Below are 19393 nucleotides of genomic sequence, written 5' to 3'. Positions count from 1 at the left end.
AGCTGTGCGGGGCCCTATACTATATACAGAGCTGTGCGGGGCCCTATACTATATACAGAGCTGTGCGGGGCCCTATACTATATATACAGAGCTGTGCGGGGCCCTATACTATATACAGAGCTGTGCGGGGCCCTATACTATATACAGAGCTGTGCGGGGTCCTATACTATATACAGAGCTGTGCGGGACCCTATACTATATACAGAGCTGTGCGGGGCCCTATACTATATATACAGAGCTGTGCGGGGCCCTATACTATATATACAGAGCTGTGCGGGGCCCTATACTATATACAGAGCTGTGCGGGGCCCTATACTATATACAGAGCTGTGCGGGGCCCTATACTATATACAGAGCTGTGCGGGGCCCTATACTATATACAGAGCTGTGCGGGGCCCTATACTATATACAGAGCTGTGCGGGGCCCTATACTATATACAGAGCTGTGCGGGGCCCTATACTATATATACAGAGCTGTGCGGGGCCCTATACTATATACAGAGCTGTGCGGGGCCCTATACTATATACAGAGATGTGCGGGGCCCTATACTATATACAGAGCTGTGCGGGGCCCTATACTATATATACAGAGCTGTGCGGGGCCCTATACTATATATACAGAGCTGTGCGGGGCCCTATACTATATACAGAGCTGTGCGGGGTCCTATACTATATACAGAGCTGTGCGGGGCCCTATACTATATACAGAGCTGTGCGGGGCCCTATACTATATACAGAGCTGTGCGGGGCCCTATACTATATACAGAGCTGTGCGGGGCCCTATACTATATACAGAGCTGTGCGGGGCCCTATACTATATACAGAGCTGTGCGGGGCCCTATACTATATACAAAGCTGTGCGGGGCCCTATACTATATACAGAGCTGTGCGGGGCCCTATACTATATACAGAGCTGTGCGGGGTCCTATACTATATACAGAGGTGTGCGGGGCCCTATACTATATACAGAGCTGTGCGGGGCCCTATACTATATACAGAGCTGTGCGGGGTCCTATACTATATACAGAGCTGTGCGGGGCCCTGTACTATATACAGAGCTGTGCGGGGCCATATACTATATACAGAGCTGTGCGGGGCCCTATACTATATACAGAGCTGTGCGGGGCCCTATACTATATACAGAGCTGTGCGGGGCCCTATACTATATACAGAGCTGTGCGGGGTCCTATACTATATACAGAGCTGTGCGGGGTCCTATACTATATACAGAGCTGTGCGGGGTCCTATACTATATACAGAGCTGTGCGGGGCCCTATACTATATACAGAGCTGTGCGGGGTCCTATACTATATACAGAGCTGTGCGGGGCCCTATACTATATACAGAGCTGTGCGGGGCCCTATACTATATACAGAGCTGTGCGGGGCCCTATACTATATACAGAGTTGTGCGGGGCCCTATACTATATACAGAGTTGTGCGGGGCCCTAAAGTATATACTAGCGCTGTGCGGGGTCCTATACTATATACAGAGCTGTGCGGGGCCCTATACTATATACAGAGCTGTGCGGGGCCCTATACTATATACAGAGGTGTGCGGGGTCCTATACTATATACAGAGCTGTGCGGGGCCCTATACTATATACAGAACTGTGCGGGGCCCTATACTATATACAGAGCTGTGCGGGGTCCTATACTATATACAGAGCTGTGCGGGGCCCTATACTATATACAGAGCTGTGCGGGCCCTATACTATATACAGAGCTGTGCGGGGCCCTATACTATATACAGAGCTGTGCGGGGCCCTATACTATATACAGAACTGTGCGGGGCCCTATACTATATACAGAGCTGTGCGGGGCCCTATACTATATACAGAGCTGTGCGGGGCCCTATACTATATACAGAGCTGTGCGGGGCCCTATACTATATACAGAGCTGTGCGGGATCCTATACTATATACAGAGCTGTGCGGGGCCCTATACTATATACAGAGCTGTGCGGGGTCCTATACTATATACAGAGCTGTGCGGGGCCCTATACTATATACAGAGCTGTGCGGGGCCTATACTATATACAGAGCTGTGCGGGGCCCTATACTATATACAGAGCTGTGCGGGGTCCTATACTATATACAGAGCTGTGCGGGGCCCTATACTATATACAGAGCTGTGAGGGGCCCTATACTATATACAGAGCTGTGCGGGGCCCTATACTATATACAGAGCTGTGCGGGGCCCTATACTATATACAGAGCTGTGCGGGGCCCTATACTATATACAGAGCTGTGCGGGGCCCTATACTATATACAGAGCTGTGCGGGGCCCTATACTATATACAGAGCTGTGAGGGGCCCTATACTATATACAGAGCTGTGCGGGGCCCTATGCTATATACAGAGCTGTGCGGGGCCCTATACTATATACAGAGCTGTGCGGGGCCCTATACTATATACAGAGTTGTGCGGGGTCCTATACTATATACAGAGCTGTGCGGGGTCCTATACTATATACAGAGCTGTGCGGGGCCCTATACTATATACAGAGGTGTGCGGGGCCCTATACTATATACAGAACTGTGCGGGGCCCTATACTATATACAGAGCTGTGAGGGGCCCTATACTATATACAGAGCTGTGCGGGGCCCTATGCTATATACAGAGCTGTGCGGGGCCCTATACTATATACAGAGCTGTGCGGGGCCCTATACTATATACAGAGCTGTGCGGGGCCCTATACTATATACAGAGCTGTGTGGGGTCCTATACTATATACAGAGGTGTGCGGGGCCCTATACTATATACAGAGCTGTGCGGGGTCCTATACTATATACAGAGCTGTGCGGGGCCCTATACTATATACAGAGGTGTGCGGGGCCCTATACTATATACAGAGGTGTGCGGGGCCCTATACTATATACAGAGGTGTGCGGGGCCCTATACTATATACAGAGGTGTGCGGGGCCCTATACTATATACAGAGGTGTGCGGGGCCCTATACTATATATACAGAGCTGTGAGGGGTCCTATACTATATATACAGAGCTGTGAGGGGCCCTATACTATATATACAGAGCTGTGAGGGGCCCTATACTATATACAGAGCTGTGCGGGATCCTATACTATATACAGAACTGTGCGGGGCCCTATACTATATACAGAGCTGTGCGGGGCCCTATACTATATACAGAGCTGTGCGGGGTCCTATACTATATACAGAGCTGTGCGGGGCCCTATACTATATACAGAGCTGTGCGGGGCCCTATACTATATACAGAGCTGTGCGGGGCCCTATACTATATATAAAGAGCTGTGCGGGGCCCTATACTATATACAGAGCTGTGCGGGGCCCTATACTATATACAGAGTTGTGCGGGGCCCTATACTATATACAGAGCTGTGCGGGGTCCTATACTATATACAGAGCTGTGCGGGGCCCTATACTATATACAGAGCTGTGCGGGGCCCTATACTATATACAGAGCTGTGCGGGGTCCTATACTATATACAGAGCTGTGCGGGGCCCTATACTATATATAAAGAGCTGTGCGGGGCCCTATACTATATACAGAGCTGTGCGGGGCCCTATACTATATACAGAGCTGTGCGGGGCCCTATACTATATACAGAGCTGTGCACGGCCCTATACTATATACAGAGCTGTGCGGGGCCCTATACTATATACAGAGCTGTGCGGGGCCCTATACTATATACAGAGCTGTGCGGGGCCCTATACTATATACAGAGCTGTGCGGGGCCCTATACTATATACAGAGCTGTGCGGGGCCCTATACTATATACAGAGCTGTGCGGGGCCCTATACTATATACAGAGCTGTGCGGGGCCCTATACTATATACAGAACTGTGCGGGGCCCTATACTATATACAGAGCTGTGCGGGGCCCTATACTATATACAGAGCTGTGCGGGGCCCTATACTATATACAGAGCTGTGCGGGGTCCTATACTATATACAGAGCTGTGCTGGGTCCTATACTATATACAGAGCTGTGCGGGGCCCTATACTATATACAGAGCTGTGCGGGGCCCTATACTATATACAGAGCTGTGCGGGGCCCTATACTATATACAGAGCTGTGCGGGCCCTATACTATATATACAGAGCTGTGCGGGGCCCTATACTATATATACAGAGCTGTGAGGGGCCCTATACTATATACAGAGCTGTGCGGGGCCCTATACTATATATACAGAGCTGTGCGGGGCCCTATACTATATACAGAGCTGTGCGGGGCCCTATACTATATACAGAGTTGTGCAGGGCCCTAAAGTATATACTAGCGCTGTGCGGGGCCCTATACTATATACAGAGCTGTGCGGGGCCCTATACTATATACAGAGCTGTGCGGGGCCCTATACTATATACAGAGTTGTGCGGGGCCCTATACTATATACAGAGCTGTGCGGGGCCCTATACTATATACAGAGCTGTGCGGAGCCCTATACTATATACAGAGCTGTGCGGGGCCCTATACTATATACAGAGCTGTGCGGGGCCCTATACTATATACAGAGCTGTGCGGGGCCCTATACTATATACAGAGCTGTGCGGGGTCCTATACTATATACAGGGCTGTGCGGGGCCCTATACTATATAAAGAGCTGTGCGGGGCCCTATACTATATACAGAGCTGTGCGGGGCCCTATACTATATACAGAGCTGTGCGGGGCCCTATACTATATACAGAGCTGTGCGGGGCCCTATACTATATACAGAGCTGTGCGGGGCCCTATACTATATACAGAGCTGTGCGGGGCCCTATACTATATATACAGAGCTGTGCGGGGCCCTATACTATATACAGAGCTGTGCGGGGCCCTATACTATATACAGAGCTGTGCGGGGCCCTATACTATATACAGAGCTGTGCGGGGCCCTATACTATATACAGAGCTGTGCGGGGCCCTATACTATATACAGAGCTGTGCGGGGCCCTATACTATATACAGAGCTGTGCGGGGCCCTATACTATATACAGAGCTGTGCGGGGCCCTATACTATATACAGAGCTGTGCGGGGTCCTATACTATATACAGAGCTGTGCGGGGCCCTATACTATATACAGAGCTGTGCGGGGTCCTATACTATATACAGAACTGTGCGGGGCCCTATACTATATACAGAGCTGTGCGGGGTCCTATACTATATACAGAGCTGTGCGGGGCCCTATACTATATACAGAGCTGTGCGGGGCCCTATACTATATACAGAGCTGTGCGGGGCCCTATACTATATACAGAGCTGTGCGGGGTCCTATACTATATACAGAGCTGTGCGGGGCCCTATACTATATACAGAGCTGTGCGGGGCCCTATACTATATACAGAGCTGTGCGGGGCCCTATACTATATACAGAGCTGTGCGGGGCCCTATACTATATATACAGAGCTGTGCGGGGCCCTATACTATATACAGAGCTGTGCGGGGCCCTATACTATATACAGAGCTGTGAGGGGCCCTATACTATATACAGAGCTGTGCGGGGTCCTATACTATATACAGAACTGTGCGGGGCCCTATACTATATACAGAGCTGTGCGGGGCCCTATACTATATACAGAGCTGTGCGGGGCCCTATACTATATACAGAGCTGTGCGGGGCCCTATACTATATACAGAGTTGTGCGGGGCCCTATACTATATACAGAGTTGTGTGGGGCCCTATACTATATACAGAGCTGTGCGGGATCCTATACTATATACAGAGCTGTGCGGGGCCCTATACTATATATACAGAGCTGTGCGGGGCCCTATACTATATATACAGAGCTGTGAGGGGCCCTATACTATATATACAGAGTTGTGCGGGGCCCTATACTATATACAGAGCTGTGAGGGGCCCTATACTATATACAGAGCTGTGCGGGGCCCTATACTATATACAGAGCTGTGCGGGGTCCTATACTATATACAGAGCTGTGAGGGGCCCTATACTATATATACAGAGCTGTGAGGGGTCCTATACTATATATACAGAGCTGTGAGGGGCCCTATACTATATATACAGAGCTGTGAGGGGCCCTATACTATATATACAGAGCTGTGAGGGGTCCTATACTATATATACAGAGCTGTGAGGGGCCCTATACTATATACAGAGCTGTGAGGGGCCCTATACTATATATACAGAGCTGTGCAGGGCCCTATACTATATACAGAGCTGTGAGGGGCCCTATACTATATATACAGAGCTGTGAGGGGCCCTATACTATATATACAGAGCTGTGCGGGGCCCTATACTATATATACAGAGCTGTGAGGGGCCCTATACTATATATACAGAGCTGTGAGGGGCCCTATACTATATATACAGAGCTGTGAGGGGTCCTATACTATATACAGAGCTGTGCGGGGCCCTATACTATATACAGAGCTGTGCGGGGCCCTATACTATATACAGAGCTGTGCGGGGCCCTATACTATATACAGAGCTGTGCGGGGCCCTATACTATATACAGAGCTGTGCGGGGCCCTATACTATATACAGAGCTGTGCGGGGCCCTATACTATATACAGAGTTGTGCGGGGCCCTATACTATATACAGAGTTGTGCGGGGCCCTATACTATATACAGAGTTGTGCGGGGCCCTAAAGTATATACTAGCGCTGTGCGGGGCCCTTTACTATATACAGAGTTGTGCAGGGCCCTAAAGTATATACTAGCGCTGTGCGGGGCCCTATACTATATACAGAGCTGTGCGGGGTCCTATACTATATACAGAGTTGTGCGGGGCCCTATACTATATACAGAGTTGTGCGGGGCCCTATACTATATACAGAGTTGTGCGGGGCCCTATACTATATACAGAGTTGTGCAGGGCCCTAAAGTATATACTAGCGCTGTGCGGGGCCCTATACTATATACAGAGTTGTGCAGGGCCCTAAAGTATATACTAGCGCTGTGCGGGGCCCTATACTATATACAGAGCTGTGCGGGGCCCTATACTATATACAGAGCTGTGCGGGGCCCTATACTATATACAGAGCTGTGCGGGGCCCTATACTATATACAGAGCTGTGCGGGGCCCTATACTATATACAGAGCTGTGCGGGGCCCTATACTATATACAGAGCTGTGCGGGGCCCTATACTATATACAGAGTTGTGCGGGGCCCTAAAGTATATACTAGCGCTGTGCGGGGCCCTATACTATATACAGAGCTGTGCGGGGCCCTATACTATATACAGAGCTGTGCGGGGCCCTATACTATATACAGAGCTGTGAGGGGCCCTATACTATATACAGAGCTGTGCGGGGCCCTATACTATATACAGAGTTGTGCGGGGCCCTAAAGTATATACTAGCGCTGTGCGGGGCCCTATACTATATACAGAGCTGTGCGGGGCCCTATACTATATACAGAGCTGTGCGGGGCCCTATACTATATACAGAGCTGTGCGGGGCCCTATACTATATACAGAGCTGTGCGGGGCCCTATACTATATACAGAGTTGTGCGGGGCCCTATACTATATACAGAGTTGTGTGGGGCCCTATACTATATACAGAGTTGTGCGGGGCCCTAAAGTATATACTAGCGCTGTGCGGGGCCCTATACTATATACAGAGCTGTGCGGGGTCCTATACTATATACAGAGCTGTGCGGGGCCCTATACTATATACAGAGCTGTGCGGGGCCCTATACTATATACAGAGCTGTGCGGGGCCCTATACTATATACAGAGCTGTGCGGGGCCCTATACTATATACAGAGCTGTGCGGGGCCCTATACTATATACAGAGCTGTGCGGGCCCTATACTATATACAGAGCTGTGAGGGGCCCTATACTATATATACAGAGCTGTGCGGGGCCCTATACTATATACAGAGCTGTGCGGGGCCCTATACTATATACAGAGCTGTGCGGGATCCTATACTATATACAGAGCTGTGCGGGGTCCTATACTATATACAGAGCTGTGCGGGGCCCTATACTATATACAGAGCTGTGCGGGGCCCTATACTATATACAGAGCTGTGCGGGGTCCTATACTATATACAGAGCTGTGCGGGGCCCTATACTATATACAGAGCTGTGCGGGGCCCTATACTATATACAGAGCTGTGCGGGGCCCTATACTATATACAGAGCTGTGCGGGGCCCTATACTATATACAGAGCTGTCCGGGGCCCTATACTATATACAGAGCTGTGCGGGGCCCTATACTATATACAGAGCTGTGCGGGGCCCTATACTATATACAGAGCTGTGCGGGGCCCTATACTATATACAGAGCTGTGCGGGGTCCTATACTATATACAGAGCTGTGCGGGGCCCTATACTATATACAGAGCTGTGCGGGGCCCTATACTATATATACAGAGCTGTGCGGGGCCCTATACTATATATACAGAGCTGTGAGGGGCCCTATACTATATACAGAGCTGTGCGGGGCCCTATACTATATACAGAGCTGTGCGGGGCCCTATACTATATACAGAGCTGTGCGGGCCCTATACTATATACAGAGCTGTGCGGGGCCCTATACTATATACAGAGCTGTGCGGGGCCCTATACTATATACAGAGCTGTGCGGGGCCCTATACTATATACAGAGCTGTGCGGGGCCCTATACTATATACAGAGCTGTGCGGGGCCCTATACTATATACAGAGCTGTGCGGGGCCCTATACTATATACAGAGCTGTGCGGGGCCCTATACTATATACAGAGCTGTGCGGGCCCTATACTATATACTAGAGCTGTGCGGGGTCCTATACTATATACAGAGCTGTGCGGGGCCCTATACTATATATACAGAGCTGTGCGGGGCCCTATACTATATATACAGAGCTGTGAGGGGCCCTATACTATATATACAGAGTTGTGCGGGGCCCTATACTATATACAGAGCTGTGAGGGGCCCTATACTATATATACAGAGCTGTGAGGGGCCCTATACTATATATACAGAGCTGTGCGGGGCCCTATACTATATATACAGAGCTGTGAGGGGCCCTATACTATATATACAGAGCTGTGAGGGGCCCTATACTATATATACAGAGCTGTGAGGGGTCCTATACTATATACAGAGCTGTGCGGGGCCCTATACTATATACAGAGCTGTGCGGGGCCCTATACTATATACAGAGCTGTGCGGGGCCCTATACTATATACAGAGCTGTGCGGGGCCCTATACTATATACAGAGTTGTGCGGGGCCCTATACTATATACAGAGTTGTGCGGGGCCCTAAAGTATATACTAGCGCTGTGCGGGGCCCTTTACTATATACAGAGTTGTGCAGGGCCCTAAAGTATATACTAGCGCTGTGCGGGGCCCTATACTATATACAGAGCTGTGCGGGGTCCTATACTATATACAGAGTTGTGCGGGGCCCTATACTATATACAGAGTTGTGCGGGGCCCTATACTATATACAGAGTTGTGCGGGGCCCTATACTATATACAGAGTTGTGCGGGGCCCTATACTATATACAGAGTTGTGCGGGGCCCTAAAGTATATACTAGCGCTGTGCGGGGCCCTATACTATATACAGAGTTGTGCAGGGCCCTAAAGTATATACTAGCGCTGTGCGGGGCCCTATACTATATACAGAGCTGTGCGGGGTCCTATACTATATACAGAGTTGTGCGGGGCCCTAAAGTATATACTAGCGCTGTGCGGGGCCCTACACTCCTTACCGCTCCTCCCCTAACTCCTACTACTCCAGCTTCTTCCTCCGACTCGTCAGCTCTTCCTCCTGACTCCTCCAGCTCCTCCTTCTCCAGCTTCTTCCTCCGACTCCTCCCCCTGACTCCTCCAGCACCTCCCCCTGACTCCTCCAGCCTGCACTCACCCTTGTTGGTGACTCGTGTCCGGCTCAGATTCACTTTCAGAAGGTTCCTGCAGCGCTGGACTCCCAGCTTCAAGACGTTGTCACCGACCCGCGTGTCCGACAATCCGAGGACCTGCAGGGAGAAGAGCGCAGCTCAGTGACAAGCCGTGGGACATGTGGCCCCGATAGAACCCTGCACAAAAGGGCCAATTATACAAAACCAGGGCTGGTCATGTGATCAGGGGAAAGCTGTGGGGTGGACCTGATGATCACATGCTTTTCTAAGCAACATCGCAGATCATTATGGGGGACGGCGGCAGCGAAGGTCTGAGAACGTCTAGTGAAGAACGGAGAGAGAGACCTGGAGGTGCGGGAGGTGGGGAATGCACCCGGACACCCCTCTGCTCGTCACTTTAGTTCGGTCCAAACTTAATTCCTCCAAAAGCTTCAGCCCCCGCAGGTGAAGGAGACCGGAGTCCGACACTGAGGTGTTACACAACGACAAGACCCGCAACCTAGAGGGTCAACACACGAGTACATCAGAGATTCTCATCACCCCGTCCCACATGACTCCAAAACACCCCCATTACCCCAAAACATCTCTCCCACAAGACTGCTAAAGCACCCCTCCCACATGACCCCTAAACAACCCTCCCACATGACTCCCAAACATCCCCATTACCCCAAAACATCCCTTCCACAAGATTTCTAATGCACCCCTTCCATATGACCACAAAACACTCCACCCACATGACTGGTAATGCACCCCACCCACATGACTCCTAATGCACCCCCCCCCCACATGACTCCTAATGCACCCCCCCCCACATGACTCCTAATGCACCCCACCCACATGACTCCTAATGCACCCCACCCACATGACTCCTAATGCACCTCCCCACATGACTCCTAATGCACCCCGCCCACATGACTCCTAATGCACCCCACCCACATGACTGGTAAAGCACCCCACCCACATGACTGGTAAAGCACCCCACCCACATGACTCCTAATGCACCCCACCCACATGACTCCTAATGCACCCCACCCACATGACTCCTAATGCACCCCACCCACATGACTCCTAATGCACCCCCACCCACGACTCCTAATGCACCCCACCCACATGACTCCTAATGCACCCCACCCACATGACTCCTAATGCACCCCACCCACATGACTCCTAATGCTCCCCACCCACATGACTCCTAATGCTCCCCACCCACATGACTCCTAATGCTCTCCACCCACATGACTCCTAATGCTCCCCACCCACATGACTCCTAATGCTCCCCACCCACATGACTCCTAATGCTCCCCACCCACATGACCACAAAACATCCCTCCCACATGACTCCCAAACACCCCCATTACCTCAAAACATCCCTTCCGCTAGATTTGTAACGTACCCCTCCCACATGACTCCTAATGCACCCCACCCACATGACTCCTAAAGCACCCCACCCACATGACTCCTAATGCACCCCTCCCACATGACCCCAAAACACCTCCATTACCACAAAACATCCCCCCACGTGACCCCAAAACACCCCTTCCTCATGACTTCTAATGCATCCCACCCACATGACCATCATTACCATAAATCATCCCTCTTAAATGACCCCTAAACACCCCTCCCACATGACTCCTAAGCACCCCACCTACATGACTCTTAATGCACCCACATGACCCCTAGCAGCACCCTCCAGGGATGATGATTGTCTCACCTGGTGAGCTGTGAGATGTGCTGCACGCCCTGGTCAGTGATCTGGGTGTGATCGGACAGGTCTAATTCTAAGAGACCGCAAAGATGAGACAGATGCACGAGTGCCCCATCTGACAGACTGTGCTTCCCCGGAAGCAGCAGGCGGGTGAGAGAGAGACCTGGAAGAGATAAGATGCCTGTATCAGCAGATGTGACCACAATGGAGAAATCTCCATGAAAGAGACATCCTTGAACTTACCGGAGAGGAGCTCCAACACCCGACTGGAGCTCAGAGACTGCACCCCTGACAGAGTGAGTGCAGAGAGTGCCGGCAGAGAAGAGACAGTCTGAAGGGACTCCTCAGTCACACCAGTGCTGTCTAAATGGAGGGTAGTCAGCTGCTTGAGACCACACAAGGAGGAGATGTCAGACACCTGAGGGACGACAAATCAAGATGGAAAGAGGAGCCCCAGATACACGTGCACCCCTCTATAACATCCCCATATACATGTGCACCCCTCTCTAACATCCTCAGATACACGTGCACCCCTCTATAACATCCCCATATACATGTGCACCCCTCTCTAACATCCTCAGATACACGTGCACCCCTCTATAAAATCCCCATATACATGTGCACCCCTCTCTAACATCCTCAGATACACGTGCACCCCTCTATAAAATCCCCATATACATGTGCACCCCTCTCTAACATCCTCAGATACACGTGCACCCCTCTATAACATCCCCATATACATGTGCATCCCTCTCTAACATCCTCAGATACACGTGCACCCCTCTATAAAATCCCCATATACATGTGCACCCCTCTCTAACATCCTCAGATACACGTGCACCCCTCTATAATATCCCAAGACACACAAGCACCCCACTATAACATCCCCAGATACATGTGCATCCCTCTCTAACATCCTCAGATACACGTGCACCCCTCTATAACATCCCCATATACATGTGCACCCCTCTCTAACATCCTCAGATACACGTGCACCCCTCTATAACATCCCCATATACATGTGCACCCCTCTCTAACATCCTCAGATACACGTGCACCCCTCTATAATATCCCAAGACACACAAGCACCCCACTATAACATCCCCAGATACATATGCACCTCTCTCTCACAGACCTACCTTGGTGTGTTTTACGCTCAACACCCTCAGCTCTGGGCTCTGTTGCACCAGCAGACTAAGTGTGTTCTCAGTGATCGCCGTCTGGTTAAGACTTAGGTGGGTGAGTGAACAGTTTGAATGGAGCAGGAAATCACACATTCCACTATCGCTGACTTTGGTCTGGTCCAGGACAAGATGCGACAAATGCTTCAAACCTGCAGAAACCAAGACAAGAAACAAAAGTGATGAGAGCTTAGTGCAATGATAAAGGGGATCCAGACACTGCACAATGATCCCAGAGAGGAACCAGATAAGGCAAAACCACAACAGAGGAATCAGATAGAACAAATAGATGACAGAGAGAGAAATCAGATAGAACAAAGCGATGACAGAGAGAGGAATCAGATAGAACAAATAGATGACAGAGAGAGGAATCAGACAGAATAAAGCGATGACAGAGAGAGAAATCAGATAGAACAAATAGATGACAGAGAGAGGAATCAGATAGAACAAATAGATGACAGAGAGAGGAATCAGAAAGAACAAATAGATGACAGAGAGAGGAATCAGATAGAACAAATAGATGACAGAGAGGAATCAGATAGAACAAAGCGATGACAGAGAGAGGAATCAGACAGAACAAAGCGATGACAGAGAGAGGAATCAGATAGAACAAATAGATGACAGAGAGAGGAATCAGATAGAACAAAGCGATGACAGAGAGAGGAATCAGACAGAATAAAGCGATGACAGAGAGAGAAATCAGATAGAACAAATAGATGACAGAGAGAGGAATCAGAAAGAACAAAGCGATGACAGAGAGAGGAATCAGACAGAACAAAGCGATGACAGAGAGAGGAATCAGATAGAACAAATAGATGACAGAGAGAGGAATCAGAAAGAACAAAGCGATGACAGAGAGAGGAATCAGACAGAACAAAGCGATGACAGAGAGAGGAATCAGACAGAACAAATAGATGACAGAGAGAGGAATCATATAGAACAAATAGATGACAGAGAGAGGAATCAGATAGAACAAATAGATGACAGAGAGAGGAATCAGATAGAACAAATAGATGACAGAGAGAGGAATCAGACAGAACAAATAGATGACAGAGAGAGGAATCAGATAGAACAAATAGATGACAGAGAGAGGAATCAGACAGAACAAAGCGATGACAGAGAGAGGAATCAGATAGAACAAATAGATGACAGAGAGAGGAATCAGATAGAACAAATAGATGACAGAGAGGAATCAGACAGAACAAAGCGATGACAGAGAGGAATCAGACAGAACAAAGCGATGACAGAGAGAGGAATCAGATAGAACAAATAGATGACAGAGAGAGGAATCAGATAGAACAAAGCGATGACAGAGAGGAATCAGACAGAACAAAGCGATGACAGAGAGAGGAATCAGATAGAACAAAGCGATGACAGAGAGAGGAATCAGATAGAACAAATAGATGACAGAGAGAGGAATCAGATAGAACAAAGCGATGACAGAGAGAGGAATCAGATAGAACAAATAGATGACAGAGAGAGGAATCAGATAGAACAAATAGATGACAGAGAGGAATCAGATAGAACAAATAGATGACAGAGAGAGGAATCAGACAGAACAAAGCGATGACAGAGAGAGGAATCAGACAGAACAAATAGATGACAGAGAGAGGAATCAGACAGAACAAAGCGATGACAGAGAGATGAATCAGATAGAACAAATAGATGACAGAGAGAGGAATCAGATAGAACAAATAGATGACAGAGAGAGGAATCAGATAGAACAAATAGATGACAGAGAGAGAGGAATCAGATAGAACAAATAGATGACAGAGAGAGGAATCAGATAGAACCAAGAGATGACAGAGAGAGGAATCAGATAGAACAAATAGATGACAGAGAGAGAGGAATCAGATAGAACAAAGAGATGACAGAGAGAGGAATCAGATAGAACAAATAGATGACAGAGAGGAATCAGATAGAACAAATAGATGACAGAGAGAGGAATCAGACAGAACAAAGCGATGACAGAGAGAGGAAATAGATAGAACAAATAGATGAAAGAGAGAGGAATCAGATAGAACAAATAGATGACAGAGAGAGGAATCAGATAGAACAAATAGATGACAGAGAGAGGAATCAGATAGAACAAATAGATGACAGAGAGGAATCAGACAGAACAAAGCAATGACAGAGAGGAATCAGACAGAACAAAGCGATGACAGAGAGCGGAATCAGACAGAACAAATAGATGACAGAGAGAGGAATCAGACAGAACAAAGCGATGACAGAGAGAGGAATCAGATAGAACAAATAGATGACAGAGAGAGGAATCAGATAGAACAAATAGATGACAGAGAGAGGAATCAGACAGAACAAATAGATGACAGAGAGAGGAATCAGACAGAACAAAGTGATGACAGAGAGGAATCAGATAGAACAAATAGATGACAGAGAGAGGAATCAGATAGAACAAATAGATGACAGAGAGAGGAATCAGATAGAACAAATAGATGACAGAGAGAGGAATCAGATAGAACAAAGTGATGACAGAGAGAGGAATCAGATAGAACAAATAGATGACAGAGAGAGGAATCAGATAGAACAAAGCGATGACAGAGAGAGGAATCAGATAGAACAAATAGATGACAGAAAGAGGAATCAGAAAGAGGAATCAGATAGAACAAATAGATGACAGAAAGAGGAATCAGAAAGAACAAAGCGATGACAGAGAGAGGAAATAGATAGAACAAATAGATGAAAGAGAGAGGAATCAGATAGAACAAATAGATGACAGAGAGAGGAATCAGATAGAACAAATAGATGACAGAGAGAGGAATCAGATAGAACAAATAGATGATAGAGAGAGAGGAATCAGATAGAACAAATAGATGACAGAGAGAGGAATCAGACAGAACAAAGTTATGACAGAAAGAGGAATCAGACAGAACAAAGTGATGACAGAGAGGGATCAGACAAAACAAAGTTATGACAGAGAGAGGAATCAGACAAAACAAAGCAATGACAGAGAGGAATCAGACAGAACAAAGCGATGACAGAGAGGAATCAGAGAGAGCACAATGACAGGGAGAGGAATCAGACAGAACAAAGCGATGACAGAGAGGAATCAGACAAAACAAAGCAATGACAGAGAGGAATCAGACAGAACAAAGCGATGACAGAGAGGAATCAGACAGAGCACAATGACAGAGAGAGGAATCAGAAAGAACAAATAGATGACAGAGAGAGGAATCAGAAAGAACAAAGCGATGACAGAGAGAGGAATCAGATAGAACAAATAGATGACAGAGAGAGGAATCAGATAGAACAAATAGATGACAGAGAGATGAATCAGAAAGAATAAAGCGATGACCGAGAAAGGAATCAGAAAGAACAAAGCGATGACAGAGAGGAATCAGACAGAGAACAATGACAGAGAGAGGAATCAGAAAGAACAAATAGATGACAGAGACAGGAATCAGATAGAACAAATAGATGACAGAGAGAGGAATCAAATAGAACAAATAGATGACAAAGAGATTAATCAGAAAGAACAAAGTGATGACAGAGAAAGGAATCAGAAAGAACAAAGCGATGACAGAGAAAGGAATCAGACAGAGAACAATGACAGAGAGGAATCAGACAGATCAAAGCGATGAAAGAGAGGAATCAGACAGAACACAACAATGATAGAGAGAGGAATCAGACAGAACAAAGCGATGAAAGAGAGGAATCTGTCATCACTTTGTTTTGTCTGAGAGGAATCAGACAGAGCACAATGACAGAGAGAGGAATCAGACAGAACAAAGCGATGACAGAGAGGAATCAGACAGAACAAAGCGATGACAGAGAGGAATCAGACAGAGCACAATGACAGAGAGAGGAATCAGAAAGAACAAATAGATGACAGAGACGGGAATCAGAAAGAACAAAGCGATGACAGAGAGGAATCAGACAGAGAACAATGACAGAGAGGAATCAGACAGAACAAAGCGATGACAGAGAAAGGAATCAGAAAGAACAAAGCGATGACAGAGAGGAATCAGACAGAGAACAATGGCAGAGAGGAATCAGACAGAACAAAGCGATGACAGAGAAAGGAATCAGAAAGAACAAAGCGATGACAGAGAGGAATCAGACAGAGAACAATGACAGAGAGGAATCAGACAGAACAAAGCGATGACAGAGAAAGGAATCAGAAAGAACAAAGCGATGACAGAGAGGAATCAGACAGAGAACAATGACAGAGAGGAATCAGACAAATCAAAGTGATGACAAAGAGAGGAATCAGACAGAGCACAATGACAGAGAGAGGAATCAGACAGAACAAAGCGATGACAGAGAGGAATCAGACAAAACAAAGTGATGACAAAGAGAGGAATCAGACAGAGCACAATGACAGAGAGAGGAATCAGACAGAACAAAGCGATGACAGAGGGAGGAATCAGAAAGAACAAATAGATGACAGAAAGAGGAATCAGAAAGAACAAAGCGATGACAGAGAAAGGAATCAGACAGAACAAAACGATGACAGAGAGAGGAATCAGACAGAACAAAGCGATGACAGAGAGGAATCAGACAGAGAACAATGACAGAGAGGAATCAGACAGAACTAAGCGATGACAGAGAGGAATCAGACAGAACACAACAATGATAGAGAGAGGAATCAGACAGAACAAAGCGATGACAGAGAGAGGAATCAGACAGAACAATGTGATAACAGAGAGGAATCAAGACAAAACAAAGCAATGACAGAGAGGAATCAGACACAACAAAGCAATGACAAAGGGGAAATCAGACAGAGCACAACAATGACAGAGAGAGGAATCAGACAGAACAAAGATGACAAAGTGGAATCAGACAGAACAAAGAGATGACAGAGAGAGGAATCAGATAGAACAACAATAAAAGAGAGATGAATCAGACAGAACAACGATGACAGAGAGGAATTAGACAGAACAACAATAACAAAGAGAGGAATCAGACAAAGCAAAGAGATGACAAAGGTGAATCAGACAGAACAAAGATGTCAGAGAGGAATTAGACAGAACAACAATAACAGAGAGAGGAATCAGACAGAACCAAGAGATGACAGAGAGAGGAATCAGACAGAACAGAGAGATGACAAAGAGGAATCAGACAAAACAAAGCGATGACAAAGGGGAATCAGACAGAACAAAGATGTCAGAGAGGAATTAGACAGAACAACAATAACAGAGAGAGGAATCAGACAGAACCAAGAGATGACAGAGAGAGGAATTAGACAGAACAACAATAACAGAGAGAGGAATCAGACAGAACAAAGAGATGACAGACAGAAGAATCAAACAGAACAATGACAAATGGGAATAAGAAAGAACAAAGATGTCAGAGAGGAATTAGACAGAACAACAATAACAGAGAGAGGAATCAGACAGAACCAAGAGATGACAGAGAGAGGAATCAGACAGAACAGAGAGATGACAAAGAGGAATCAGACAAAACAAAGCGATGACAAAGGGGAATCAGACAGAACAAAGATGTCAGAGAGGAATTAGACAGAACAACAATAACAGAGAGAGGAATCAGACAAAACAAAGAGATGACAGAGAGAGGAATTAGACAGAACAACAATAACAGAGAGAGGAATCAGACAGAACAAAGTGATGACAGATAGAGGAATCAGACAGAACACAACAACAACAGAGAGGAATCAGACAGAACAAAGTTATGACAAAGGGGAATCAGACAGAACACAACAATGGCAGAGAGAGGATCAGACAGAACAGAGAGATGACAGAGAGGAATCAGACAAAACAAAGCGATGACAAAGGGGAATCAGACAGAACAAAGATGTCAGAGAGGAATTAGACAGAACAACAATAAGAGAGCAGAATCAGACAGAAAAAAGATGTCAGAGAGGAATTAGACAGAACAACAATAAAAGAGAGAGGAATCAGACAGAACAAAGATGTCAGAGAGGAATTAGACAGAACAACAATAAGAGAGGAATCAGACAGAAAAAAGATGTCAGAGAGGAATTAGACAGAACAACAATAAAAGAGAGGAATCAGACAGAACAAAGATGTCAGAGAGGAATTAGACAGAACAACAATAAGAGAGGAATCAGACAGAAAAAAGATGTCAGAGAGGAATTAGACAGAACAACAATAACAGAGAGAGGAATCAGACAGAAAAAAGATGTCAGAGAGGAATTAGACAGAACAACAATAAAAGAGAGAGGAATCAGACAGAACAAAGATGTCAGAGAGGAATTATACAGAACAACAATAAGAGAGAGGAATCAGACAGAACAAAGATGTCAGAGAGGAATTAGACAGAACAACAATAAGAGAGAGAGGAATCAGACAGAACATAGATGTCAGAGAGGAATTAGACAGAACAACAATAAAAGAGAGAGGAATCAGACAGAACAAAGATGTCAGAGAGGAATTATACAGAACAACAATAAGAGAGAGAGGAATCAGACAGAACATAGATGTCAGAGAGGAATTAGACAGAACAACAATAAAAGAGAGAGGAATCAGACAGAACATAGATGTCAGAGAGGAATTAGACAGAACAACAATAAAAGAGAGAGGAATCAGACAAAACAAAGCGATGACAGAGAAAGGAATCAGACAGAGAACAATGACAGAGAGGAATCAGACAGATCAAAGCGATGAAAGAGAGGAATCAGACAGAACACAACAATGATAGAGAGAGGAATCAGACAGAACAAAGCGATGAAAGAGAGGAATCTGTCATCACTTTGTTTTGTCTGAGAGGAATCAGACAGAGCACAATG

The 19393-nt window shown here is 46.9% G+C and overlaps 1 protein-coding gene across 4 annotated transcripts in view; it reads right to left on the bottom strand.

The window, feature by feature from the left end:
• The window catches only part of LOC130323574 (uncharacterized), a 146679-nt gene that overhangs the window by 7047 nt on the left and 120239 nt on the right, over nucleotides 1-19393 (bottom strand). For all 4 annotated transcript variants that reach the window (XM_056553158.1, XM_056553159.1, XM_056553157.1 and 1 more), the window contains 5 exons: nucleotides 12625-12818; nucleotides 11729-11903; nucleotides 11492-11648; nucleotides 10126-10279; nucleotides 9786-9897 (listed from right to left, as the gene is read on the bottom strand). In XM_056553158.1, coding sequence (XP_056409133.1) covers nucleotides 9786-9897; nucleotides 10126-10279; nucleotides 11492-11648; nucleotides 11729-11903; nucleotides 12625-12818 — 792 coding nt within the window. The remainder of the gene's footprint in view (nucleotides 1-9785; nucleotides 9898-10125; nucleotides 10280-11491; nucleotides 11649-11728; nucleotides 11904-12624; nucleotides 12819-19393) is intronic.

The sequence above is a fragment of the Hyla sarda genome, unplaced genomic scaffold (genome assembly GCF_029499605.1).
Source record: "Hyla sarda isolate aHylSar1 unplaced genomic scaffold, aHylSar1.hap1 scaffold_251, whole genome shotgun sequence".
Lineage (NCBI taxonomy): Eukaryota > Metazoa > Chordata > Amphibia > Anura > Hylidae > Hyla > Hyla sarda.
This window is presented reverse-complemented; position numbering and strand designations above follow the sequence as displayed.